This window comes from Loxodonta africana, chromosome 18 (assembly GCF_030014295.1).
Source record: "Loxodonta africana isolate mLoxAfr1 chromosome 18, mLoxAfr1.hap2, whole genome shotgun sequence".
Lineage (NCBI taxonomy): Eukaryota > Metazoa > Chordata > Mammalia > Proboscidea > Elephantidae > Loxodonta > Loxodonta africana.
Window position 1 is genome coordinate 37,536,679 of NC_087359.1, and position 27,885 is coordinate 37,564,563.

At 53.6% G+C, this 27,885-nt stretch overlaps 3 protein-coding genes across 8 annotated transcripts; 1 reads left to right on the forward strand and 2 right to left on the reverse strand.

The window, feature by feature from the left end:
* Positions 1-722: 722 nt before the first annotated feature.
* Positions 723-15,030, reverse strand: OSBPL7 (oxysterol binding protein like 7). 5 transcript variants are annotated; one of them, XR_010318352.1, is made up of 24 exons: positions 14,876-15,024; positions 13,426-13,580; positions 13,192-13,317; positions 12,952-13,005; positions 12,201-12,314; positions 11,745-11,855; positions 11,510-11,627; positions 10,719-10,822; positions 10,261-10,353; positions 10,043-10,175; positions 9,871-9,965; positions 9,616-9,711; positions 8,456-8,593; positions 7,869-7,962; positions 7,015-7,262; positions 6,696-6,833; positions 3,926-3,989; positions 3,756-3,834; positions 2,512-2,656; positions 2,258-2,402; positions 2,045-2,171; positions 1,725-1,847; positions 1,208-1,562; positions 723-972 (listed from the first exon to the last, which is right to left on the reverse strand). XR_010318352.1 is itself a non-coding variant. In XM_064271165.1 (23 exons), the coding sequence occupies exons 2-23, from the start codon at positions 13,558-13,560 to the stop codon at positions 1,454-1,456; spliced, it is 2,589 nt and encodes an 862-aa protein (XP_064127235.1). In that variant the 5' UTR covers positions 13,561-13,580; positions 14,876-15,024; the 3' UTR covers positions 723-1,453. The 5 variants fall into 5 exon arrangements, 3 of the variants coding, with proteins under 3 accessions (XP_064127235.1, XP_064127234.1, XP_064127236.1); XM_064271165.1 differs by having other exon boundaries at positions 723-1,562; XM_064271164.1 differs by lacking the exon at positions 723-972 and having other exon boundaries at positions 1,448-1,847; positions 14,876-15,026.
* A 2,692-nt stretch (positions 15,031-17,722) lies between these two features.
* On the reverse strand, positions 17,723-23,858 carry MRPL10 (mitochondrial ribosomal protein L10). Its single transcript, XM_003414673.4, has 5 exons — positions 23,751-23,858; positions 21,597-21,766; positions 19,224-19,388; positions 18,834-18,978; positions 17,723-18,024 (listed from the first exon to the last, which is right to left on the reverse strand). Exons 1-5 carry the CDS (start codon positions 23,800-23,802, stop codon positions 17,768-17,770), a joined length of 789 nt encoding a protein of 262 aa, XP_003414721.3. The 5' UTR covers positions 23,803-23,858; the 3' UTR covers positions 17,723-17,767.
* Positions 23,827-27,873, forward strand: LRRC46 (leucine rich repeat containing 46). 2 transcript variants are annotated; one of them, XM_010594608.3, is made up of 8 exons: positions 23,827-24,297; positions 24,398-24,503; positions 24,950-25,058; positions 25,931-25,977; positions 26,226-26,335; positions 26,543-26,612; positions 26,947-27,092; positions 27,359-27,873. In XM_010594608.3, exons 1-8 carry the CDS (start codon positions 24,288-24,290, stop codon positions 27,724-27,726), a joined length of 966 nt encoding a protein of 321 aa, XP_010592910.2. In that variant the 5' UTR covers positions 23,827-24,287; the 3' UTR covers positions 27,727-27,873. The 2 variants fall into 2 exon arrangements, with proteins under 2 accessions (XP_010592910.2, XP_064127242.1); XM_064271172.1 differs by having other exon boundaries at positions 26,226-26,612.
* The last annotated feature ends 12 nt before the right edge of the window (positions 27,874-27,885 follow it).

Here is a 27,885-nt window from a genome sequence, read left to right on the forward strand (position 1 = left end):
TCTTCCCCTCCCCAACCCTTTCTTGAACACTTAATGATCTTTGGGGCAGGGATGGGCAGAGACCTGACAGACAATCCTGGGTGGCCATTGAACCAGGGGGTCAGAAAATAGCACTCTGTGCCCGGGAGGAGGACACAGACCCTGTAAAGCATTTTCTGGCCTCTAGGCACTCGGAAGAAATGGATATATCTTAAGCAGCATGTGGTGTCATATTTTCTCTTTTAAAATCTCCCCCTAAACGCCAGCCTTACAGTGGATGTAACTGGCAGCCAGCTGGGAGGCTACCGCAATGGTCCAGGCAAGGGTTGCTAAGGACCCAGCCTAAGTCAGGTGCAATGGAGAGAAAGGGCCAGAGCTGAGAGGTGGCTGAGGTAGCAGTGACAGAATGTAGGAGTAAGGGAGAAGGAAGGTGATGTCGGGTTTTAGCTCAGGTAAGTGGGTGGCTATGGGCCTTCCACCCAGCTTGAGAACATGTACTTTTAAATGACTGGGCACAGGTCAGAGTCTGGGACAGTCTTTATTGGAGCTTGGAATGTCAGAGCGATTCACCTTAATCAGAGCCAGACTGTGAGAAAATGAGCAGCAATGGTGGTGGACATCCAACAGGGGGGTCCTGGCTACATTAAGGAATCCTGCTCGCCTGCGAACAGTACCTGGTACATACACACACACACACACACACACACACACACACACACTCTTACACAAACTCACACTCTCAAATGCACTCACTCCCTTCTGGTGGGTCTCAGCCAGATGCCCTGTCTGCCTAGTCCACTCCCCACTCTTGGAGAGGCTTTGTCCACTCTGGAGGATCTCTGAGCTGAGGATGAAGGATGTCACTTGAGGATGGGGAGCTGAAAGCTGCAGGCATCTTGCAGTTTGGGAAAGGGATCCGGTAGGACAGCAGGGATTTCCAGAACTAAGGGAGCTGGAGGAGGCCCTGCAGGGCAGGGCAGAGGGGAGGAGGTCCTGGTGACACGACAGGGGTGCAGGGGTGGAAGAAAAAGTCAGCTCCTCTCCTTCACGCACTCCAGACTCACAGCCCATCCAGAACCCTGGGCATAGGAAGCCTGGGGAGCAGCAAGGGGTCCCCCATGTCCTAGGAAGGCACTGAAATGGGGAACAGATCCCGGGAAGCCTGGAGTCTCCCCCAAGCACCCCAAGAAGGATAGGCCGAGGGATGACAGAGCGAGAAGGGTCTTACATGCCAGTTGTCTGGGGCAAAGAGACTGGGGACCACAACTTCTGCCTCCCACCCCAAACCACGGGGTGGGGGCTGGGCTGAGATGCAGCCCCTCCAGCCAGCTGAGGGGAGACGGCCAGAGCCACGGCTGCCTCTTTGGTCTTCAGGACAGTGAGAGCAGAGGAGCCTGGCCTTGCCCAAGGGTCTGTAGTGGGAGGTGGAGGCAGAAGGAGTATGGAGCCGAGCCTCCTGTCCCTGGGGCCAGGGCTACCAGAGCACAGCCCCATCTAGGTTCCCGTAGCCGGGCTCAGCCCGCAGCCTCCAGTACGTGTTGTTGGTGACCCACCACTCCTTCCCACTGCTGTCCGTCTGCCGCCTGGAGGGGAGACAGCAGGATGGAAGGGAAGGCGAGCCTCAGGGTCCTGGCATGCTGTCTCCCACTGCGTGCCCCCACTCAAAACAGGAAGGGGTCAAAGCGAAGGAGGCAGGGGAGCCTGGGCTGTAGAGGGACGCAGGGCAGAGAGGGAGGCGGAGGCACCTGAAGAAGCGAGCCTGGTGGACAATGTTGTTCTCCTCCATCACTTTGCGCCTGTCTCGCTGTAGCTGCTCGATCCTTCTCTTCTGCGCCTCGGCGGCCTGTATGTTCCCCTCCTCCAGGTACCTGAGGGTTCAGAATGCAGTCAGCAGAGCTGCCCACCCTCAGGGGCCCCAAAGCCAAGGCCTTTGTTCCCGGCCCAGGCCCGTCCCCTAATCAGGCCCCATTTCCCAGAGGCACCTCATCGTAGGAAGGGCATTGTCCCAGCTCCTTGGAGGAGGGAGCAAGCACAGTGCTGTAGTGCGGCCCCTGCTGGCACTGACCTCTGGTCTGGCCGGAGCCGCGTGTCAGTGGAGGGCAGTGACCGCTTCAGCTCTGTTGTCAGCTCATTCAGCTCCAAGGCAAACTGAGTGAAGCCGAAGTTGCGCTCATGGTCTGGGGGCATGGAGTCTGGGGGGAAGGCATGGGGCTGGGGCAGGTGGACTGTGCTGTAGCTCCCCTCCCCCTGTCCAGCCCTCCCTGACAACCCCACTTACTGGGTTTCCAAATGCACCGACCACTCGGTGGAGGTCCCCGGTACAGTCCCTCATGCCACTTCCCAAAGAGCCGGTGGAGGACGCGGCCACTCCTGCTGAACACAGCACCCTGTACCTCGTGGATGTTGGAGCTCCAGTACTTGGCCTGGGGTGGGGGAGGGAGGGGGCTTAGAAAGGTGTCCCCCCTCACCCAGGGTGACCTCCAGAAGCAGGGGCTGCTGGGGCAGCTGGCCAGGTGTGTGCAGCGTGCCCACCTTGCAGAAGGTGATCTTGCAGTGGCAGGAGCTGTCCTGGGTGTTCCGGATGAGCACCTCCCCATAGTGCTCGATCCAGCGCTGGCCACTCAGGATGTTGTGGATGCAGGACGTCACCTTGTTCCACTCAAAGTGGTCCCCAAACCTGGGAGAGACAGGGCATGAAGGGCACCCCGAGTCAGGGAGTGCCTGTCTCGCTGGAGCGGGCTGCATGAGGCTATGGAAAGAACCTGGGGCTCTGGTTCTGGCTGTCCCATGAAGAATGACTTATATCTATAAAGCAGAGCCCCCTTCCCAGAATGTATTCAATTCACATGTTTGGATTCACTTATACAGCTATGCGTGCCTAAGGGATGGGGATAAAACCATAGACGTGGTCCCTGCCCTTGGGTACCAGGGACTAGGGTAGATACGTTCATGGACATTACCATGTTTAATCCTTACTTCTATTGGGTATTATTTATTACTCCTATTTTATTGATGAACAGACTCAGTGCTCTGAGGGACCGAGTCTTTTCTTGGCTGGCATAACCACTAAGTGGCAGAATCAAGACTCTCACCTGACTTCTGACTCCAAATCCAGGCTCTCTCCTACCCACTACACTGACTTCCTTCTAGCTAATTCCCAGAACACTTCGCTAAGCCCCTTTTCCTCTCTGGCTTCAGTCCCCCGAACCTGTAAAATGAGCTAGATGTTTTCAAATGTGGCTTGTGACCCATTAGCCCTGAAATCAATTTAGGTTTCAGCGTGTGTTTGTGTGTGTGTGTGCCGTCTTGAAGTATCAGATGTATTTCTGTGAGCAATGGTCCAAAAAGTATGAAAGCCACTGAATTAGATGACCTCCAAGGGCCCTTCCATTCTAAGAGTTTCACCAGCAGTTGCTGTGAACATCGGAGTCCCTGGGTGGTGCACACAGTTGAATGCTGGTCTATTAACCAAAAGGTTGGTGGTTCAAACCCACACAGAGACGCCTTGAAAATAAGGCCTGGCAAACTTCTTCCTAAAGGTCACAGCCTTGAAAACCCTGGAGCAGTTCTACTTTGCACCCATCGGGTTGCCACGAGTCAGAATCAACATGGTGGCAACTAACAACAACAACAGCTGTGAATATAGGTGTAAAACATGCAGACTTTGCTCCACCCCAGTGAGCCTCAGGCCAGCCCTTTCTAGTCTGTCCACCCTCCCCTGCACCACCCCATCACCTGTGAGCTGAGCCTGGCTGCTGAGAGCTCAGGATACACACCTGGGCAGGCTGACATTGACTGTCCCCACTGGCACGATCTCCAGAGATTTGCCCCAGAACTTGTTCTTCCACTTCATGTCTGCATGGAGGAGGGAGGGGGAACAGCAGAGGGTGTTCCAGTCCCTCCCCCATCTGCCCTGCACCCAGATCCACCCCACCCCACTCCTCACCTTGCCAGAAGATGAAGTTCTCAGACTCTGCGTGGCATGCTGAGATGGGAGGGTGGTGGGAGACCTTGGTGCACAGAGAAGACACTCTCTTGAGGCTGCCCCTGAGGACCTTAGGGTCTGCTCCTGACCTCCAGGACCCCCCAAAACCCTTACCCTCGACCCCAGTTCCCCTGCAAACCAGGTCTCTCTGCCTACAGCCTTGGCTGCCACCCAGATTCCAACCCACCAGTAATCCTCTTTTCCCCACAGACCTTCATGCTGTCCCTTCTCACTCGCTCCCCTTTGGAGCCCTCCTGCCAACCTGCCTGTGGTGCCCTTCAGAACCCTGCTCAAGCCTACAGACTCCCCTAACCATGTCATAGGCCCTGCCTGAAACCCACCCTCCCCTCTTCCCTCACCATCACCTCCCCTGCAGCTTCCACACCACCCCCTTGAAAATTCAGCCTTGTTTTTGGCTAGAACACCACCACATCCGGAATTTCAATGTCAACATCTCACAGCTACCCTCCTTGCCTCTCTCTGGATTCCCTGACTGCCCTGGCTCTGGCCAAGACTTCCAGCTCCACAACTGCTCCACTTCCTCACAGCCTGTCAGCCCCATCCTGGCTTCATGTCCTTCCCTCCCAGCCTAGACCCATCATATCAGCCACCAGTACCCTCAGCAACCTTCTCCCACCACTCACCCAGGAAATCCCCAGTACCTGCCTCTTCTAAGCCCTTCCTGGGCTACAGCTCTTCAGCCCAAATACATACACCTCCTCCTGCCACCAAACTATAGTACATATGCATGCAGGTGTATACACACACACACGCACACACACACACACACACAGTGAAACTTCTCATTCTACATAGTATCTGCATATGGGCCCTCAGCATCACCCAGCAATCCTCCTGTGAGGGCCCAGACCCAGGCCTCACCCACTCCTAAAAGGCTCTATTTCCTTCAAACCACATCGCCCTGCAATCAGGAAAACGGAAAGGAAGATGCAACTCCTTCCACTTCCGGCCTCCTAAGCTACCTTTGCCACCTGGAAACTTACTGCTTCCAGGTCAGGGTCCTCTCCTCTTTCTCCCCTCCCCCATCCCATTCCCCCTCCACAAGCCCTCTCTCTTCCATCCCTCTCTCTCTTCTGGACAATTAGGCTCTCCCTTTATAGTTCTCTTTCTCTCAGAATAGAAATATTTCCTGTTTCTCCTGAAGTAAAAAATAGTAAACCTTCCCTTTCTACACCTGCCCATCTTGGCATGCATCTGCATAAACATTTCTGGGAGGAATCACAAAAACTGGTAGCTATAGTCCCCTCAGAGGGCCCAAGTGGGAGGGAGACTTATTTTCTATTGTGCACACTATTGAACTGTGTGGAGTTTTTGCTGTATTTTCAAAAACATTTGAGGTCTAAACGACAACAAAATGCAACCTTTTATGCCCTTCTAGCTGCCACCCTCTCTCTCTCCTCTTCCCTTATGGTAAAATTCTTTGAAAATTATCTACATTTTTGTTTGCTTCTTTTATCTTCATTTTTCTCCACACCCACTGTAACCCAGCCTCTGCCTCATCCCATCTCTGACACCTCCCTGGCCAGGAAGCCAATGACACCCCCACCCCTCCACAGGCTAAGTCTGGGGGACCATCCTCTCTCCCTCTTTCCTTCCTTCCCCCACTGTGGTAATCTTCCTCCTTGCGATGCTCCCCTCCCTCACTCCCCCACCTTCCATCTGCCCTCCTCCCCAGACACCCTCCTGTGAGGAGTCCATGAGTTCTCCCACCATCTAAACTTGGGACTCCCCTGACTGGTTAGCTCCACCCAGTACTCCTGAGGAGCCCCAGGCCCACATAACCCAGAGCCTACAGGACACCTCCCCTTGGAAGTCAAACCCAACATGGACAATGTGTCTCCCTAATTCAATTACCTCTTTCACATACTCTCTATCTGGCTAAAAGGCACCGCTACCACCCACGCAACCAGAAAATCGAGGCCACTCCAGACATCTCCCTCTCATTAGCCACATCCCCTATCCCCCTACACAAGCACACCTGTTGACCACTGGGTCCCGCCCAGGGTAACATCAGTATCTCCTGAATCCAAGTCCACCTAATCCGTGGCCCTGGCCTAAGTGCAAGCCCTCAATGCTCTCACAGCATTGACTGAAGTAGTCTCCTAATGGCCTCTCCAACCCATCTCCACACACTGCCTGAGTGTTCTCTGTAAAGTGCAGCTCTGGGCCTGTCACTCTGTTGCTGAAAATCCTCCAGTGACTCCCCATGGCCTTCAGAATCAAAAACAACCACCTCTTTACCTTCACCCACAGGCTCCTCGGTGTCGGGCCCTGCCTTGTCCTCCAGCCACATCTCTAACTCTTCCCAGACACGCCCTCTCCTCTCCATTCCTCTCTCCTGTCTGGAGCATCCCATTCTCCCCACCCCCTGGTACTCCTGGCCAACTCCTATTCATCCTGCAAGACTTAGCTCCAGCCTTGCCCCTAGAGCATGCCTTCCCAGGGAGAGTTGAATAACCTCCTACTGACTTCCATGATCCTGCCTCTAGACCCTTAGGACATGGGACAGTAACTCCTTGTTTCAACAATTCTGTCTGGGCAATAAGCTGGAGCTCCCAGCACGTGGCACAGGGCCTGGCACAGAGCAGACTGCCCCATTCTCCCTCCCCCACACCCTGGGCCCTCTGGCCCCCAGCTTCCCCTCCCTGAAGCCCAGCTCCTTCCCTGCCCCAGCACCTATGAGCCAGCCCTCGGCTCTCGGGGCCCATACCTGCTCACTGATGAAGCGGAAGCCGCGGTCAGGCCGCTCACACTCATAGGTCTCCCCCAGGACAGGGTTGAAGGGCTTGCAGCCCGCTCGGTGGTACGTGGAAGAATAGGCAGAGACAGCGAAAGCTGCAATGTACACCTGCAGGGGGAGGGGCAGGAAGAACGCCACTGAGCAGGGGACACAGCCTAGAGAAGGCAGGTCCAGGAGAAGGGACCTGCCCTACTGTGAGCAAGGTCTGGGGACCTGGGGCGGACCTTCAGTAGCAAGTGGAATAGCCCAGCCAGGCTATCCTGGGAGCTGGGGGCCTGGGGGCAGGTACCATGCGCTCGCAGGGGTCGGCCATGTGGCTGGCCTGGTCCAGGAGGCTGCTGTATTCGAGCTCCTCACAGAGCCGCTGCAGAGTGTTGAGTGGCTCGTTGAGCTGCACAGGCATTGACACCTTCGAGAGGTCTTTGCCGATGTTGTTGCGCAGGATGTTCCACAGGCTCACGTCGGTCCCGGGCCCGCTGGCCGCTGGCAGGCAGCGGCGGCGGGGCGGCCCCGCAGCTCTCCCTGGAACACAGCCCGCTGGGGCCCAGCCCAGCCTCGTTACTCTCCCTCTGGGCACCGGCATCCCAGACGCACAGCCCACATGCGAGTCCAGGCCGAGCTGCCTCCAAACCTCCTGAGGTGCTCACATATGTACATGTTCCCAGGCCCCAGCCTTCTTACCCAGCTCCTCCGGGGACTGGGAGAACAGTTCCCACTGCCGGAATCCCACGTCCCAGGAGCTGTCCCCAGGCCTCACCATGGCCTTCTGTACCCTCCCATAAACACAGAAACAGGCACCGGGATACAGATTATTCGGCCCATTTTACAGATGGGGAAACAGACTCCAAGAAGTCAAATGACAAGTCCAAAGCCACGCAGCTAAAAAGTGGTCAAGTGGAATCCCAATGCGAGCCTCCCAGCCTCCTGGAGGGTTAGCTCTCTCCCAGGCCTGACCCTGACCCTTCCCTGGATCCACTCCTGGAACATTCCCCAACTCACACCTACGCCTTCCTTATTTCTGGGGTCACCTCCAGGGTCAGCACCCAAATCCACAAGGGACTGCCTCCCCATGGGGCCTGGGCCACGGATAACACCGCCTTTCTCTACCACCCCCGGCCCTCTCTGTCCGCGCCCGGCTGGCACCTTTCTGACAGCGCTCAGTTCCCCTGAGGTCCAGCACCCCCTCGGACAGGCTGGTGGTGATTTCACTGGTACACGACTCCTCCTCCTCTGAGCCCTGGGCCAGGACAGATGACAGGCCGGGCAGACTGTGCCCCCGGGCAGCTGGGCAGTATTTGGGGAGTCTGAGGCCTAAGGCATGCCCAAGAGGCCTGGCATCACAGAGTGTGCCTGGCCACCTTGCAGGGGGAGGGCCTGGCCCTATGATTGGTGGGAGGAAGCACAGGGACTTAGCAGGATACAAAGAGAAGGGTCGTTGAAGACTGACTAAGACTCAGGGTTTGGGAGTCAGGGGAGTGCTGAGGTGGAAACAAGGTCACAGGAGGATGACTGGGGTTGGAGTCGAGGCAGCAGTTTCTGGAGAACCCAAAGGGGATAATGTATGTCAAACTGGGAGATTTCTGAGCAGGGCCCCACAGGCTCTGCAGGTTTCAATGTGTTCCCACGGATAGTGGCTGAGGCAGTTAGGACTCAGAACCTATAGATTCTAGTCTCTCTGGACCTCACTCTATGTTCCCAGGTCCCTTCCCTCTCACTGTCTCCTCCTTTACCTCATTCTCAGAAGAGCTGGCAGAGAGGAGGACCTCGCAGGCATCGAAGAACTCTGTGTGGGAATCAGCAAGGGACAGGATGCTGCTCTGGGACAGCTGGGGGGTCAGCTCCTGCCCCTTCATGTACAGAGCTTCTTGCTGTGGGAACCAGATGGGTGGTGAGGCCCCAGAGCTGCAACGGGAGAGTCGGCAGAGCGTCCCCTGCCTGACAATTCCCCTCAGAGAGCAGCACAGCTGGGCACTTTCACAGCCTGAGGGGGACACCTGCCTGTGAGCTGGAGGAAGGGGCAGAGGGAGCCGAGGGGGAACGACAGTAGTGGAATGAACACCAGCCTGTGAGTAAGGGGACTCAGGTTCCATAACTGCTTACACTTCCTGAGCACTGACTCCGAGTCTGCTCCAGGTCCTTTGCACGTGTTACCTCATTCAGTCCTCACAACCACCTGATGAGGTGGGTGTAGTTATTACCCCCATTACTCCTGTTTTGCAGACGAGGACACTGTGGTTCAGGGTGGCAAAACTGGCACGTAGTGGAGGCATGGAGGACGGCCTACAGAGGACGGCCCCAGAGCCTGTGCTCAGAAGTCCTAACTCTAGGGATTGATTCTAGAGCGTCTCCCCAACCCATAACTACGGGAGCTTGGGCCCATTCATTAGACAATTTGAGTCTCAGTTTCCTGGGCTATAAACTTAAGCATAAGAACAACTGCCTCATCCAAACCAAAACCAAATCTACGGCCGTCGAGTCGATTCCGACTCACGGCGACCCTGTAGAACAGAGTAGAACTGCCCCATAGGGCTTCCCAGGTAGTAAATCTTTATGGGAGCAAACTGCCACATCTTTCTCCTGTGGAGCGGCTGATGAGTTCGAATCACAAACCTTTTGGTTCGCAGCTGAGTGCTTTAACCACTGCACTACTAGGGCTCCCTAACTGCCTCATAGGACTCTGAATTAGCAGTAAAAGCATGCAGCACATGGTTGAGGACTGAGCAAGATGCTGCTGCTGAAGGTGATGATGTTATGTGAAGTGGGTGGAGCTGGGATTTGTGGGCTCTGCTTCAGGGCTGGAAACCAACCTTGTCCCGCCCCTGGGGGCCATCGCTCCTGCTTCAGGAAGAAGGCCCAGGAGAAACAGCCCCACAGCCCGCTGGCTCCTCACCTCCTCGGGGTTGAGAGAACTGAAGGATTCCGCGGTGGTGTCCGAAGAGATGGACAGCGAGTGGAGGCGCCTCTGGCCAGCTGGGGCCTCGGAGACCTGCAGGGAGAGGTGAGGGGACAGGGTGCCAGGAGGCGCAAGGCCTCCCCACCTGCAGAGATAGCCTCTGCCAGGCCTCCCCCCTTTAGCCCAGGTCTGCTCTCAGCCCCCAGGCCTCCAGCCCTCTCCTTCCACTGCCAGCTGTTCCCCTAGCCTCACCGCCATCCTTGAGAGCTCTGAGCCTGGGGGCAGGTCCCTCAGTCGGTCCCGTTCAGCAGTGAGGGCGGCCAGCACGCTGCTGAGGGAGCTGTGCACTGGATGGACATGGCAGGCCATCAGACTCACCCCCTCCCTCCTGCCCACCCTCGCTGCCCCTCCAGCACGCACTTACCCTTCTGGGCCAGGGCCCAGAAACTGCGCTGCAGATGGGCGTAGTCTGGGGGTGGCAGCCCACGAGGGCCTGAGGGGTCCCGGGACTCCAGGTAGCGAGACAGGTTGGGAACAGAGCCGTGGAGACGACCAACCTGTAGGGGAAGGCGAGGGTTCTAAGGGGTCATCCTCCTTCAGGCCACCCCACCCCAGCAACTTGGGGCTCAGGCCCCACCTCACCCGGCCAATGGTGTCGTCCTTGGCGAAGCTCTGCGTGCACCACATGCGGCTGGTCCGTTTCCCCTTCTTGGGTCTCTCAGTCGTCACGGAGGCCTGGCAAGTCAGGTGTGGGGACTTCCACTCTCAGGGTGGGGGGAAGAGGCAGCACCCGTCACAGCCCAGGAGAAAGGCAGACAGCCCAGAGGAGGGCAGAGGGAGCGACAGCCCGGGCCAGGCGCTGGGGACAAGTGACACCCCAGAGGAAGAAGACCGACTCAGTGGCAGATGCAGGGCACAGGGGGAAGGAGCTGCTCCAAAGGGAGTTTGGACAAGGGGCAGAGAGGCAACTAGGCAGGTGGTGGCTCTCAGGAAACTGCGTGACCGAGGGAGGGCCAGGGACCCATCCCAGACAAGCGATGGGGATGAAGGCAGCAAGTGGGAGAGAGCCCGGGGCAGGACCTGCCTCCTCCCGGCTTTACCTGGTGTGTGGGGATCACAGGGGCTGAGGGGATCCGGTGCAGGGACTCCAAGCTCTGGAGAAGTCTGTGTAGTTCCTGGAGCTTCCCCTGACACTCAGAGAGCTCTGAGGGGAAAGCGAACGAGGAAGTCCCTGTCCCAACGCCAGCCGGAGCAACCCAAGTCTGTCTCTCAGCTTCCTTCCTCCTCCAAAGATTTCACCTGGCAGCCATCGAAATCCTGACAGTGCCTTCCCCTCGCCCACTCATGAGCCCAAAGTGGTTCCCAATGCCCACCCCTTAGTTTGGCCTCACCTGGTTTCCTGGGAGAGCCTGCAGCCAAATCCAAATCCTCTCTTTGGCCCCAGATCACACCTTAGCTCTGCTACCTCACACAGGTGGAGGGTGCACGCCATCCCTCTCTCTACTTGGTTTGCACTTCCTTCTCCCAGGCCAACATATAGTCCCTACTCCAGGAGCCATGATTCTAGGGCACATCCCTTCCCTAGCTGCACTCCTCAGGACCACCTGCCAGCCCCTGTGTTGCCATCCAGTATCTTCTTTTCTGTGAGTCCTTGCCCGTGTCCAGTCCGTCTATAGGCGGAGGGCCTGAGCCCCACTCTCCTTTGTAAGACGGGGGCTCCCCAGGGCAAAGTCTGAGCCAACTGACCAGCTTAGAGGCAGAGGCTGTTTCCATCAGACAGGGGCTCCCCAAAGGCAGGGATAGAGGTAACATGTCCCCACTTTGTGACTGCCGATGTACCTATACCTGACAGTGTGGCCCTGCCCACAGAGACACTGGGCCAGCCCCTTACCATGGGAGCAGCGGTCTAGCCCGTCGCTGTCCCTCAGCCAGGAAGACACCTTCTCCCGAGGTCCAATTCCAGGAAGGGCCGAGGTGCTACCTGCTGTTGGAAGCTGACCACCAGCAACCTAGGGGGTGAGTTGAGCGTCAGGAAGGCCAGTGCCTGCCTCCCTGGGCCTCACCGTTCCCCACAGCCACCACCCCAACCACCACTTCATCTGTCCCCACCCCAGGGCCCATCTGACCTTCCGGTGAGCGGTGCTGGGTAGCGGGCCGCAGGGCGTGTCTAGGCGCTGGGCCAGGCGGTGGGCACGCAGCTGGGCCACCCAGCTCTGGAACAGTTCCTGGGATTTGATCTGCAGAAGAGAGGAGAGAGGGAGGGATACATGGAAGGAGGGACTGCTTTCCAGGGGCAAGATGTCAGGGCTCTGTCTCCAGGCAAGCAGGGCCTCTCCCTACAGCCCCCAGCTTGCCAAAGCCCACTGGCAGGCAGGCCGAGCACAGCTTGCCCTCAGCTCTGTGCCACATAACAATCAACCGGGCAGGTTCATCTATCATTGGTTGTTTTATGCAGTGGAATTTCCTTCTTGTCAAAGTCAGGGACAGCCCACAGCCCCTCAGCCCCAGCCCCTCTCCTGCATGCGGCAGTTCCTCTGCCAGCCTGGGGGCCAAGTCACACTCCCTGGCTCCCAGGATGTCACCTTGAGGTGGTAGATGTTGTCTTCAGTGTCCAGGTCAATGCGCTGGGCCTTTTTGTTGATGGACATGACAGACAGTCGCACATCAATGGAGCCATGGAGCTTACCCTTGGTGATCTGGGATGGGGAGTTGGTGGGTAGGAAAAGGGGATGGTTTTAGGCTCCTAGGGCCATGAGCCACTATCTCCCTGAGACTCAAGAGTCATGCAGCAGGCTCACCCTCATCCCCAAGTCACAGTATTGGCGGGAACCTGTCAATCATCCCACTGTGTACAGAACACCCTGCTATCTCAAGTCACATCCTAAGCTCTAGGGAGACACAGAAAAAAATAATTTTTTTTTTTTAAAGCAAGGAAAAATACCCCCACACTCAGGAACCTGCAAGGCTGAAGTGCTCTTAGAGAGAACCCAGGAGTCTAGCCCTCAGTTCCTGGTTCCCAGCATGAGTATGGGGGCAAGGATGAGGATAATAAAGCTCCCGTTTCTTGGGGACATTTTTGTGCCACCCACTGTCCACAGAGCCTCATGTGTATTATCTCGCATAACATGACCACTCTATAGACACGGACTCGCACTCTCCCGTCTCAGAGATGAGGAAGCTGAGGCCCAGGGAAGTCATTTGCCCAACATCACACCTCCCTCAAATGGTGTAACTGGGATTCAGACTCTGCTGTCTGCCCCAGCAGCCCCCTGCCTGCCAGGGCCTTTGGGGGCCAGACTCTTCCCTCAGCCCCGAGCCAAGGCCCTGACTCACATCTTGCCGAGTAGTTGCATAGTGCAGGATCCCATCCTCGAGCACAAAGTATCTCTGTGACATTGCCCAGGAACAGCAGGAGCCCAGGAGGCAGAGAGGAAAGGGTGTGGGGAAGAGAGCAACCACAACACATATTTTTCTTCTTTTCGAACACAAACACCCTGTACTGCCCAGTAGCCTCCTCCACCATTCCTATCCCACCCCCATGTCAGACTCCTCCCCTCATCCTGCCCACCCTACCTTGTGCCAGCCCTTCAGGGGCCACTTCCTCTTCTTGAGCAGGTGGCCTTCCTGCCTCTCAGGCTTGATAACCTCTGTCTCCAGCCTGCCCCGAGGCTCCTCCACAACTTCCCACAGCTCTGAGGCCTGCAGTCCAGGACAGAGAGGATGGTGAGTGGCTGATGAGGCCACCACATCGTCCCCTTCCTTTGGGCCAAGCCAGGGCCCACACTGCCTGCTCTCCTACCCCCAGACCTGCTGGGTACTGCTGGGCTTTGAAGACTGAGTGCTCTCGGCCAGGGAGGGAGGGTCCCTCTCTTGGAAGTCCATGGAGAAGGGAGAGGCCACTCTCTGCTGAGGATGTAGAGCAGGGCTGAAGGGGAAGGACATCACCTTGTCCTGAGGGGCCCCTTGAAGGAAGAGAGAGGCCTCATTAGCTCAGACTCTGCTATCGCCTTCAGCCTTCTTACCCCCAGCACCTCTGGGATAAGAGCTCACCTGCCAGCCTCTCACCTCTGGCCCTACCCTGCCCTGACCCACACCCTCCCCCTCTAGCCACTGCACTGGGAGATGAACAGGGTTGCAGCTGGTGCTGAGAAAGCAGCCAAAAGTTCACCCAGCCCCACCTTCAGCACATACTCCAGGGCTCCAGGAAATATGCAGAGCTTTCTTGGGAGGATACCCTGGGAGTGTTCAGAGGTGAGGCATGGGAGGCAAGGGAAGGAAGAGGCTCCAAGAAAGGACAGAGGGAGTCAGAGACAGGGCAAGCAAGATCTCAGTCTGGCTGTCTGTATATTAGGACCATCCACGGCCCCACCACTGCCTGGAGATGCCTCTGTCATGGTCACCCTGCAGAGTCCCCCCAACTCCTTCACCCCAACTCCCCACCAGTTGGTCTCCATGTCCTCTTGTCCTTGCACTCCCATTTTCTGCAGGAGGAAACTGAGGCCTGAGGCAGCCCCTGTTTTTTCCTGTGTCTCCTCCCATCAAGCCTCTCCCCAGATTCCCACCTGGACCCTCAGTCCTCCAAAGCCTTGTCATCCCCTTTCTACTCTCCCAGTCCGAGGGGCTCCTGAGAAGTACCACCCACTGGGAGAGAGCAGGGGACTGGGCCAATGGAAGCACTGTGGGCGGGAGAGGAGGTGGCCCAGAGCATGCGGAGTCGGCACAGGTCCCACAGCAGTGCCCACGGCCCTGGCACCAGCCCTGGCCATCCCGGCTCCAAGGATCATCAATAATGCAGGAGGCTGTGTGTGTGTGAGCTGGGGGAGGGCACTGGAGGGGTGAGGCAGCCCAAGGTTGGGGAGGAAGCTCATATCACCTTCTGGAGCCAGCAAGCACTCGAGAAGCAAGACTGGGAAGGGACAGGGACACGATGGAGTAGAGGAGTTTGGGAGGTCAGGGCAGAGTGGCCACCGCTGCCAGAGGCTGGCCCGGGGGAAACTCCTGCCTTTGGCCACTGAAAGTTCCAAAACTCTTCTGCTGTAGCGGTGTCTCTGTGGCCTTTTCCTGGCCCTGGGGGAAGCCTAGCCCCTCACTGCTTGTGGGTGGAGGTGGAGGCTGTGTCAGGAAGAGGATGGGCACCGAGGTGGCAGGTGAGTAGCCCTCCCCACCTCCATTTCCACCCCAGCTCTGAAGGCGCAGACCTGCCCAGCTTCAGGTGGGCGCCTTTGGGGGATGTCGGCTGTGCCGCACGACCCCTTACCCCAGGGTCCATGGACGCCAGTGCTCCTTGGCCCGCGCTCTGCTCCGCCTCTGAGTCACCGTCTCTGAGTCACTGACTCCCTCCTAGCAGAGCTGAGCAGTGGCAGCAGCTGCTGCAGGAACCAGGAAGGAAGGAGACGTTGGAGCCTCCCCTCCAGCCGGATCTCCCCACCTCCCCCTCCGTTGTCCCCTCCTCCCGCCCAGTGCCAGTCGGCCGCTCAGCTCTGCCCCCCTGCTCCCCGGAGGACTCAAGGCTGAGCAGGCTCCCCCAGCACTGATCTGGCTCTGGAGTGGGGAAACCATCCCCACTGGGCCTTGTTCCAGGTAAAGCAGGGGAGACCGGGAGCTGCTGGCCTCAAGCCAATGGTGGTAAAGGATTTATTCAGACTATGGTGGCCATGACCCCAGTTAGTGCCCAAGGCCATTTCCTTAATTAGCCTTCCTTTCTCTGAAAATAGATGGTAAAATTTGGAGCCAGCAAACATATCAGGTTGATGGGGAAGGGATAGGATGCCCCTGCTGAGACCGCAAGAGACAGTGCCAAGAGTCCCAGTCAGCAGCGCAGTCAGAACATGAGAACACCCAGAGCCTCCACTGAGACTGCTTGTGGGGGTGACAACCCACCAGGTCAGGGCCCATTTTGGGGGTGTGAAAGCACCTGTGCAGGGTAAGATGAACCCCAGAGCCTGCTAAGTGTCTGGCTGCGAAGTAGGTCTGGGGCAGTAGTACTGGGGCAGTACCCAGCTGGCTGTTAAGGGCTGGCTGCAGCCAACTCTGGTACCCTCCCATCCTCTCTGAGTGCCCTGCCTTTCCGCTGGAGGCTTGACTCCAGGTGCTCAATTCCAATAAAAAATCAGCTCATGAGAAAGACTGGAAATTCATTCAAAGCAATGTGGAAAAATCTGACGGCTTTAAGTGCAGTAAAACAACTTTCTGGAAAGAGATAAGCTTTGAACAGTGGGACCTGAGGTGCTGCCGGCAATGCCAGGTTCTCCTTTGGTGCTAGAAATGACATAGGCCACTTCCCCACCCACCTTGTCCCCACACAGGCCTTGGCTTGCCCTTAAGGTCCTTACACTTCTCAGGAGACACTTGCTTTCTGCTCTGCTCCAGACCTCTGCATGCCCCCCACCAGCGGAAGGGGCTCTGGGAGGCAAGGAGAGGCCACTAAGCAGCAGTGGACAGCCCTGCCCAGACTGGTTCAGGCATTCAGAAGCCTTCTAAGCCTTTTAGTCCACTTCCTATTGAGCAAGCCCAAGCATATGGCACTGAGCTGCGCACCATGGGAAGTTGGTCCTGGACCAGGCCACAGAAAGGCTGCTCCGATCATCACTGCCAGTCTGCGTGTCCAGGGCTGAGGAAGCTGTGGCACTGCTCGAAGTTCCAGAAGGACTGCTAAACTGCCACCTTCCTGTGTCACCGCTATATCTGCCCAGTATGTGCTTCCAGTTAAGCACCCTATCTCTTTCAGTTGCCTAGGAGCTGCTGGTTCCCCAAAGGCTTGGGTGAAATCTCCAACTTGAAACCCCCAGAACTCCTCATTAATAAAGAACCCTAGTTTTTTGTTCAAGAATGCTTGAAACATGTGAGCTGCTGGGCAAAGCTGTCAGCTGCCTTTAAAAGGATAAGCATTTAAGAGATGCCATTTGTTCTCATGGAATCCAGACTTTCTGCAGTCACAAAGGCTGGATCAACCCTTGAAATTATTACCCTGAGATAATCTTTAAACCAAAAATATCCCCTGAAGTCTCCTTAAAACCAAGCAATAGTTTAATTAGTAAAGAATGTCTGCCTTGAGCATTGTGCTCTTTTAAGAAGTGTTTATATGGGATCAGACTGACAACAGCAACTTGAAAGATCAGATAGGAACCTTAGGGGGCAATGAGTTTATGTTAATGGGGGAGAAACAACTCAGAAGAGGATGAGAATGGTTGCACGACTTGAAGAATGTAATCAAAATCATTTAATTGTACATAGAGAAATTGTTGAACTGGTGTATGTTCTGCTGTGTATAGTCTCAAAAAAAAAAGAGACGTCATTTATAGGACTAGGTATGGGGACATAACAGGCTTGAACAAAGGGAACACGAAAGGTTTTCTAGGGAGGGAAATGAGGGCATCGGAACTGAGAGGTCACCCTGAGAATAAACCTGCGGGAAGGATAACCTTAAAAACAGTGAAACGAGTCAGTGAAAGCTGTTTCATTTTATCATGAATCAGTGCTCCCAACCTTTTTCACAACGTGGCACACCCCGAGGCTGGAGAATTAACAGCTGAGCACACCCAGGACCCACTTTTGGTACCCTAGTGAGGATGTGCCAGTGTAGAAGTTCAGGATGTGGTTTTTAGAGGCAGAGACCCGGGTTTAAGTCCCTGTTTTGCCACTTACTAACTGCATGGCCTTGTGCACAGTATTTAATTTCTCTGACCCTTTGTTTTCTCCTCTGTGAAATGGGGGCAACATGGTGAGGAATGAACGAACTAATACACGTGAAGTGCACAGTGTAGTGCCAGGCACACAATAGGCTCTCAACAGATGCCACTGTTACCACTATTACTCAACTGAGCTGTTGTATTCAGAAGAAGATAGGCTCGGGTGGGGAGGCGCATGCAGCAAGGGACAGTGACAAGGAGACAGAGGGTAAAATCATCTTTGCAGCTTCTCTGCCTTGGATCTGGCTTTGCTTCTATCATATCCCAAATTGGGGAAACCAAGAACAGATATAGTAGCGAACAGTCTCCATTCTGACACTGGAATCCCTCTGCATTTCAGTATCAGTGGAAGGTAGGTAACAAATGCCACTCACTGCCCCGAACTCTTCCACATCTTGGACAGAGGACAACACAGCCCAGAGAGTCAGAGTGTATTTATGGGCAGGGCTGGGTATAACAGGCTATGAATCCAGAACAGTGTCAGGAGGATCCAGTTTCCCACTGGCTGGCTCGACGGAGTCCCCTTCATGTTGCTGTCTGATGTACTGATCCAATAGGGCGGTCAGATGGAGGGGCTGGTGCTGAAGCAGGGAGTGTGTCTGGGCCATTAGGAAGGTGAGTCCTCTAACCAGCTCCCCCTGCACCAGGTCCAGGCTGGGAAGCTTGGAGTAGTTGATGAAGCCCTGCCTACTGAGGATGGTGTCGTCAATGCAGCCACCTGGAAGGAGATGGGGTCAGTTGGGCTCCCCACAAATGCCTTTCTTGGCTCAAAATGATGTTCCAACCCAGGGATCTGCTCTCCACTGCTCTTCCTCACCTCTCAGCCTTCCCTGGTATACTGGTTCCCATTTGTCCCCATTCCACTCTGCCTGGGATCAGTCCCCTTCTTTCCTTCCTAATACTTCCTTCAGAAAACCTTTGCATAATATATTCACCTGGCCCCAAGCCCAACTAGGTCAGTAGTTCTCAAACTTTACTGAAGGTAAGAATTATGGAATGTGTGTGCGGGAAGAGGGACGCTTACTATACATACAGATTCCTGGACCCCACACAGACCTATTAAATCTGGATTTCCAGGGGGGATGCTCGGTATTCGCTCTAGGATAAGAACCTCCAGTAAGTCTTAGCATCAGGGGAGTCTGGGGAACACTGCTTAGTGTCCCTTAGCATTCTTCATCTGGCCTATTTGTTGTAACGATCTTCATCTGTGTGAGTTTCAGAACCCACTGCCACCATTATTAGACTCAAGGTGTCTGAACTTCCTCTCCCCACAGTGCCCTGTCCATCTTCCTTCCACTGTCCCTAGTCTCTTCTCCAGTGCTGAGGTGACCTGGGTGATAAGATAACACAGGTGTTGGAGAGGCACAGTCAGCCCTCAATAAATGGTGCCGTTGATTCAGGCTCCAAGGATGTTCCCTCCAAGGATCCCCACGGTTTTACCAAGACATGCCTAGCGGACAGCACCAGGCTGCTGTAGTGCCCAATCCCCTTCACCCCCACCCCCACCTGGCAGGGCTGCTTGCTCACCTAGCAGTGGCAGGAGAGGCATACGCTTCAAGATTCGCACCATCTCCTTGACCTTGGGCTCTTCACTGACCAGCAGCAGGTTGTGCCCCACAAAAAGGGGCAGCAGATTCTGGTACTTCGAATCCTCCAGGAAGGGCTTCAGGACCTGGAACAGCACGGAAGAATGGCATACTGGGGAACAGTGGAAGGGAGAGCTAACCATCTTGGTCAGAGGTGGCCTCAGGCTAAGGGAGCAACCCAAGGGTCTCTTCACCTTCTATTTGCAGTGTAGGCACCACAGACTAGAGGACTGCTTGTAGAGAGAAAGACTATGAAATGTCACATCTAGGGAGCAGGTGCCAGGGTCTGAGAAGAACACAACCAACTCATGCCAGAGGGCCCGCTGCCTACCTCGTTGGGGAAGACCTTCACCAAGATCTTGTATTTCCGCAGCTGGTGCCGTATAAGGAGCTTGTCCTCCGCGCTCAGAGCCACATTCTGGCAGACAGCTATCATTCGGTTGTCTCGGAAAACAGCTGCTATCTCCCGGCGCAGGAGCCGGATGAGGCCTGTCTCCTAAAGTCAAGAGGGGATGGCCATGAGATATAACCTGCCTCTCCTTCTTGCACCTCTCACTCCCTCAGGGTTAGGTGCCGAGGTGTCCAGTGATGTCCAAATGTGCAAAAGATGGAGGACAGCTGGGCTCCTGACTCTCAGAGAAGAGTTACAACTCCCACTCCAGCCTTTCTACTTTCACTAGATAGCCACACTCTTTAGAGCAGTGTTTTCCAAACCCCAGAGCACTCAGCCCCCCGGACAGGTCAGCAGTCTCCCCCAGTCAACTTTATTTAATGATAGTGTTGTCAACATTACTTCAATTCTCCCTCTGACACTGTACTCATGTTGAATTATTTTACCAACTATAAATACAACTCTGCTGCAGTGTTAATTCAAAATTGAGACATTTTCACAGAACAAGACTTCTTTTTTTTTTAAGATTGTGTCTCTCAAAGTTGAGAACTTGTGGATTCACAAACGTATTCACAGGCTTCTATAAACAGTTGAAGAGAATTTTTTTTTCAAAGTAATGATCGTAAAATTTATTTCACAGTGCAGTACTTGGAAGTCACGGTGATCTTTGCAGAACGTCATGAAAACATGAATATATACAAGTTAAAATAATGGAAGACTCACTATTGTGCTAAACCTAAGCTCTAGGTTCGCCCCGTCTAATACTGTAGCTACTAGCCACATTTGGCTACTTATATTTAGCTAAAATTACAATTAGAAATTCAGTTCCTCAATTACACTAGCCTCATTTCAAGTGCTCAGTAGCCACATATGGCTAGTAGCTACCACACTGGATGGTGCAGATATACAGCCCCAAACTGTTCTATTGCATGGTATGAGTTATTGTATAGTTATAAGGTGGTAGGCACCATTGGACTCAAGGATATATTAAAAAGCAAAGATGTCACTTTGAGGACTAAGGTGTGCCTGACCCAAGCCATGGTATTTTCAATCACTTCATATGCACCTGAAAGCTGGACAATGAATAAGGAACACCAAAGAACTAACATCTTTGAATTACGGCATTGGCAAAGAATATTGAATACACCATGGACTGCCAGAAGAACGAACAGGTCTGTCTTGGAAGGACAGCCACAATGCTCCCTAGAACCAAGGATGGTGAGACTTCATCTCACTTACTTTGGACATGTTATCAGGAGGAACTAGTCCCTGGAGAAGGACATCATGCTTGGTAAGACAGAGGATCAGCAAAAAAGGGGAAGACCCTTGATGAGATGGATTGACACAGTGGCTGCAACAATGGGTTCAAGAATAATGATTGTGTGAATGGCACAGGACCAGGCAGTGTTTCATTCTATTGCACACAGGGTCCCTAGGAGTTAGAACCCACTTGACAGCATCTAACAACAACAACAACATGCACTGCTGGCTTGAAAAAAAATTATGTGAGAAAAACTTAACTGGGGAAATTCTATCCAATGGCTTTACTGTTGCATGTGCTGGGGGGAGAGTGATGCTGTTAATCAGTTTTAGGTGGGCAGTAGCTAAGTCCTGCTGAAAGAGTCCCAACACTGAAATGGAGTTGGCCAGGCAATGTCCTACAGGCTGACCCTCCGAGGCTCGTTTAAGCAGCTCTTTGCTTTCAGGACAAAACTTAGATGGGTGGGTTTTGTCCTTCCATTAGTTCTAGAGGAATCTCTGCTGAATGATTCATATCGTCACTTCCATCGGTATTTGACATTTGACCTAAATCCCTCAGGCTGCAGTTGCTGCTCAGTTCCCTACGTTCTAGCCTTGAGAACAACTAACTAATTCTTGAGAAAATCATACAATTAGAAAACTAGAATTTATTAGGTACTTACTTTTCTTTTTTTTTACAGTAACAGAAATTGTCATTAAAGTAGCAAATCCTCCACTGGTCTGTTCTTTTTTTAAAGACAGAAAAGCTCTTTCTTCCAGAAAAATGCAGAAGCTTCAGTGCCTTTTAGGATAAGAAAGACACCCTGCCCCACCCCCATATGCTTGGGTAGCTTTTACACATACATTTTTGGAGACAAGTAAAAAACTAAGCAAATTCAGCAGGTCTTTTCAATCCATAGAGCCCAAAGGCCAATACAAAATCAAGTGCAGATTTGATTTTAAAGCACCTGGACCAGGGGTGAGTGCCTGTATGAGTGACTATGGCCTAAAGCCCTACTTCACTTTAATCCATCATCCCACCACCAGGTGATATACAGCCATTCTCCCCCTTACCTCCTTGGGAGGGCTGGGAGGAGGTGGCAGGCATCTTGGGATGATGGCAGGTTTGGGGGGTATATACTCAGTCAGAGCCAGCAGCTTCTGCCGCTCAAAGTGCATCACACGACGGTGGCGGGTAACAGCCTTGGAGCCATAGCGGACAATCTGGAGGGTGGGCAGCCGACCTGGGAGGGGAGATGGCAATGCAGGTGAAATGCAGCCTCTTAGAGGCCCTAATCTGCCACAGATGGAGAAAAAGCAGACTCTTGGCAGAGACCACCATGGTTCAAAGAGCTAGACTCAGCACAAGAGTGGGACAAGGAACTGCCTGCCAGGAATTCTGACTTTCCAAACCTCCTCTTCTAATAGGTGACTCTAGGTCTATTGCTTGATCCTTGGAGGGTACCATGTTCCCAACTCTTCTTCATGTGCAGAGATGGGAGAAAAAAATGAGAACAAAGGAGAAATTATTTTGAACACACATAAAAAAAACGGGGGGGTGAACAAACTTTTTCGTAAATGGCCAGACAGTAAATATTTTAAGCTTGGGGGCCAAACAGCTTCTGTCACTACTACTCATCTCTACCACTCCATCGTGAAAGCAGCCATTGACAATATGTAAACAAATAGATGTGGCTATGTTCAATAAAACATTATCTGCAAAAACAGGTGGCCAGCCCTGCTGGAGTTTACCAATCCTTGTTCTAAGCCAGTGGCTCTCAAAGTGTGATCCCTGAACTAGGAGCATCAGCACGACCTGGGAACAGACCTACTGAATCAGAAACTCTAGGGATGGGGCCCAGGAAACAGTTATAACAAGCCCTCCAGGTGATGCTGATGCACGCTGAAGTTTGAAAACCACGGCTCTAAACATTGCTCTAAAGCCTTCTCCTATAATTCGAAGCAAGGAAAAAATGTTACATCACCCTTACAGCTCCCCAAACACATCTCCCTCCCCTCCTTCTCTTCTTGTTCACAGGCAGCAGAAAACAAAGGAGCCACTTCGAAGCCCTGAACAAAGTGATGCCTTCATCCCTGATGTAAGAGCCAAGGCTGGAGTTTCCCTCTTTCAGTCGTTCCCAAAGTTGGGATGGGATCTCAGGAAAAGGTTCTGCTAAAAAGTGGCTTTAATACAGTTAGAGACCATGGACATTTGCTGGCAGAAGAGGCTTTATTGCCAAAGGCCAAAAAATATAACTTTTAAGAGCACAGACTTTGGAGTCAGATGAAACCAGATTTCAGTCTCCCTTCTGCCACATCCTAGCTGCAACCTTGGCCAGTCACTCAATTGTTCTGAACCTTGGTTTCTTCATCTATAAAGAGGGTATAATAATGCCTTCTTCTTAGGGTACTTTAAGATTTAAATGAGATAATGCATGTAAAGCATTTATCAGTGCCCAGCATATATTAAGTGCTCAAATTCAGCCGTTAAGCAAATATCTATTGCATGCCTACTAATGTCATACACCATGCCCCCTGCTGGCCATGCTGAATGAACACAGTTCTGCAGTTTTGGAGTTTAGAGTCTAATCAGAAAACAAGCGAATAAACAAATGAAAAATTACAGGTTGTGATAGGGGCTAGGGTAATAAACAGGGTGCAAGACAGAGATTAACTGGGGAAAGCTGTTTTGCAGAGGGTGGTAAGGGAGGGCCTGAAGAGGTGGCATTTAGGCTGAGATCTTAAGAACAAAAAAGGAAGTACAGTAAGACCTGCGAAAGCCAGAACCTGTGTAAGGCAGAAACCTATCAGAGAAGGAAAATTTTATTTTCCACTAAAACGAGAGGTAGAAAAGTGGTAAGATTACACCCTATCAAAGGCGGAAAACCTGCGAGACCCGGAAAAACACGGCAGTCTCTGTCGAGTTCCAGCTATCACGTTTCATTGTATATCGCTAAAGGTGGGGGACGCTCTGGTGGCGGGTAAGTGCTGGGTGGGTTAGAGAAACAAACAAGGGAGAGGGTTGGGGTGTAAAGCATAAACACCGTTGTCATCGCTGTTAGTGGAGTCACAGGGAATTGTACGGGTTAAGGAGGCCGGAGAGCTAGCTGGGGTCAGGGGTCACGGGAGCTGTCTGGGTCAGATTACGGAATCAGTAGTAGAAAACGGAAAACAAGGACTAGAGGGCGCCGGCCGGATCGCGCCGTGAGCATTTGGGCTGCTCCTTACCCGCCTGGGGCAGGAGACCCCCTCGCAGCATCCCAGCCAAAGACCCCGCCATGGCCACCGGAGGAACGGACGGGAACCGAGAGGAGACGGAAGGAGCTAAGGATTGTGGGGCAGCTAACCCCGGGGCCGGAAACATAGGGCCGATCCACCGGCCGAAGCGGTAATCCGCATGCGCAGAGTCCTCCAATTGCTAGCCTGCCCTCCCCTGCCCACCTGGCGTCCGGTCTCCTAGCAACAACACCAGCACTGTCTGAACTGCATTTTCCTCGCCTTCGGTTCACACCAGTCGCTGATTACAATCCTTCAGTTGCTACCAGCGAAGCCTCTCTACACCCCTCAAGCCCCAGACCTTGCACTTCGGTTTACTGTTGTTTTGACCCCACCCCAACAGTTTGCTTTAAATCAACCGCTTCCCCTTGTTCCCCAAGTTCCTGAGTTTCTCCTCATAAGATCCTGGGTTCAGCCATCCCACCGGCTTTCCAGGCTGTTCCGCCCCTTTTCTTCCTCGCCCGCCCCAGGCCAACTGCCTTTTAGATCATGCCTGGAGGTGAGTAGGAAAGTGGAATGGTGGTTAGAACCGTTGGACAACATTGGGGTTCGGCCTCCAGGTATGAGGAAATATGACAATTGGTCTCATCTCTTCACAGCTAAGCTTGCCCCGACTCCAAAGGAAGGGGGCATCTGCATCACTGAAGCCCTTATCACTAAGCGAAACTTGACATTTCCTGAGGACGACGATCTGTCTGAGAAGATGTGAGTGCGCGGGGGAGGGGGGGAGGAAAGGGGAGCTGGAAGATTGAAACACACAGGATGACTGGGCTGAGCTGTCCTGATTTCTCAACTCAGCTTTGTCTCCCTCTTACTCCACACATCCAGTCAATGGTAATGTCTACCTGATCAAAATCACTCAACCACTTAGAGGACACTGAACTTCTGTTAAGAGTGATGGAAAATTTGGGGAAGGGTTAATGATGACGGTTGAACCACATAATGAACATATGTAATACTGAACTGTACATGTGAAGTTGGCTGAAATGGCAAACGTTTTTGTTAACTATATATTTACAACAATTGAAAAAAAATCACTCAACCATGTAACCCTCCTTGACATACCTTCCCTCTTCCCCTTTCCCATCTTCTCTCCCAAGAGACCACAGAAATGGCATTCAATTACACCACTTTGCCAACTTTTCTCCCAGGTTTCACACCCTTGCTGAGCTGCAGACTGTCCGCCTGGATCGGGAGGGAATTACCTTTATCAGGAATTTGGAGAGCCTCCAGAATATTCACAGCCTCTATCTGCAATCGGTAACTTCTTGCCTCCCTGTCCTCTCTTCCCTCCTCTACCTCCCCCACACCATGAACTTAGTCTATCTAATCTGAAAGGAGCCAACAAGGCCATATTGTCCATTCCGTGGCATTCAGGCTGACTGAACTTCATTTAAACAACTCCCAGCTGAATCAAGAATTCTCCTGAATTGAACCCCAAAAAGAGATCCCACACAGGCTCTTAAATCACTGTTATTGTATCATACCAATTGTCTTGGTCTAAATTTTTTCTTGGTGTTTACCCTAAATCTCTCATGTATATAAATCTCTCATGTTATATAGCTCAAGCCCATTTCCTATTTTGAAGAAGAGGGTGAAAGAACTAAGTAGATTCTTCTATACTTTTCAGAACCTTCAAGGCTGTTTGTTGTTGGTGGTGGTTGCTTGGTTGATTGTCAGCTTTCTCCAGGCTGAGTATACCCAGCACCCTTAACCTTTTCTCACTTTACAAATCAAATTAATATATGCTCATTGTTGCCTCCCTGTATGCAGGGCACTGAGGCTTTTTCCATTTCCCTGTGGTCACTTGGTTTCCTTCCCTGATTCCCAAGTCACTCTTTGGTTGTGGAGTCAGAACCCATTAAACCAAACCCATTGCTGTTGAACCAGTTCTGACTATACTTTAATCAAGTTTAGCCAACCCTAAGTTTACGCACTTAACCAGCCACCTGGAGAAAGTAAATCACCCCAAGGTAGTGACAACCATTTCAAGGAGTGGGGTGATCATTCCCAGAGTGCTAGATGTCCAGCTGCAACAGTAGATGGACATAGCCTGGGGGCTTTGTCCCCTTAAAGTCCCCCCCACCCAGGTGGCCTCAGCTTGGTTTACCCACCTTGATTTCTTCCTACAGAATAAGATCCAGCAAATTGAGAACCTGGCCTGCATCCCCTCCTTGCGGTATGTAGGGTAGGGGTGGGGGAACCTGGCAACACCCCCAAGGAACTGGTTCAGACCTCTCCAAGCCTGGCTCCTTGCCAGCTAAGGACCCAGCAAGCCTAGCTCTGCTTCCCTCACCCCAAAAGGCCATGTGTCCCCACTCATCATCCAGCTGCCTAGCCAGGGCATCCAGGCACCTAGTGCCTTCCTCCCTTCTTCCAGCTGTTCTATGATTCAGCTCTGTCTCTGTCACCTCCCTTCCCCTACAGCTTCCTGTCTCTGGCAGGAAACCGCATCAAGCAGGTGGAAAACCTCCTGAACCTCCCACACCTCCAGTTTTTGGACCTTTCTGAGAACCTGATAGAAACGCTGAAGCTGGGTAGGAACACCTTTGCCTTGGCTCAGAGAATAAGTCCCACATGGGGCCCTCCCTCCTCTCTGCCCCCAGACTCCTGTGCATACATTACCTGTAGCCCTACACCCGAACACTTCATTCTCCAGGTGCTCCCAGGGGCTGTGCAAAGAGGAATTTTGGTTTGGAAGATGGGTCTGAGATTCTCATTGCCCCTCTCTTTGGTGTGTGCAGATGAGTTCCCCCAGAGCCTTCTCATCCTCAACCTGACTGGAAACAGTTGCACCAAGCAGAATGGCTACAGGTGAGGAGGAATTGAGGGTGGGGAGGAGGGAGTGATGCTGAGCTCCACCTACTGAGACCACGTGGACTCCCTCTCCACCTGCAAGCCTGGGGCCATGGTCCATGGCACCTTCTCCTCCCCCACCTCAGCTAGAGTCTGTGCTTTCCTTTCCATTCCCGTAACTCCACACGGACCCAACCCTTAGCCCTCTGGGACTAGCCACAGGCCCTGTTGCCCAGCCTGTGTGTGAGCCACCACTCCTGGGGCTGGGGAGCTATGGCTGTGTCTTCACATCGCCCAGGCTCCACACCCAGGGGGGCCCTCCTGGGTAGCCACTCTTCTTTCCGCCCCGCAGGGAGCGAGTGATAGGAGCCCTGCCACTACTCCTGGACCTGGACAGGCAGCCTGTGCAGGAGCGCTGGGCCTCAGATGAGGAGACAGCTTCGGGTGATGACGATGAGGAGTTTCCAGAGCTGAGTGGCCCGTTCTACTCAGAGCGAGGTGACCCACTGCCCTTGCAGCCTCCCCAGAGACCACCCCGTCCTGTGGGTTGGGGGAGGGGCAGGGTGTGGCAAAAAGCTAAGATAGTGGCCCCAAGTGCAGCTCAGCATCTGGCCAGAGGTGGTGGACAGTGCAGCTGGGCAGGAATCCATCCTAGGCATGCAGATGACCCAGTGCTTCCCACTAGAGATGGCAAGGAAGGTTTGCTGAGGGGGTCAGCCAGGAACCTAAGCCTGGGGCCCACCCACTACCCTGGCCCTTCCCAGGCTTCCTCAAGGACCTGGAGCAGGAGATAACCAGGCACAAGGAGCACAGGCAGCAGGCAGCCCTGACAGAGCACCTCCTGAGGATGGAGACCCAGCCGGCACTTACAGACCTCCCCCTGCTGCCTGAGGAGCCCATGATCGGGGACAGCAACCCTCCTGTCCCTCCTGGGCAAGAGAAGACACCCACTGAGCCTACCTCCTCACCACAGACATACTCTGCCACCAAGATCCCTTGCCCTCTGGTCTCCCTTGGCCAGCAAGACACTGCCCAGGCACAGGAAGGAGCCAGGACAGTCACAGCCCCCAAGGCCCCCCTGACTGGGGTCCCCAGCACAACCAAAACTATGACCAAGAAAATCAAGAATTAAAGTGTGGCCTATCAGCAAAGCTACAGGAACGAGGGAGATGCTGATGGGACCTCTCCCTTGTTCTCAGATGCCTCACCTGTGGCAGCAGCCCATCCCCAATAAAGTGTCTCTGGGCCTTGACTATGTCTCTCATGTCACTGCAGGCATCTCAGGGGAAGC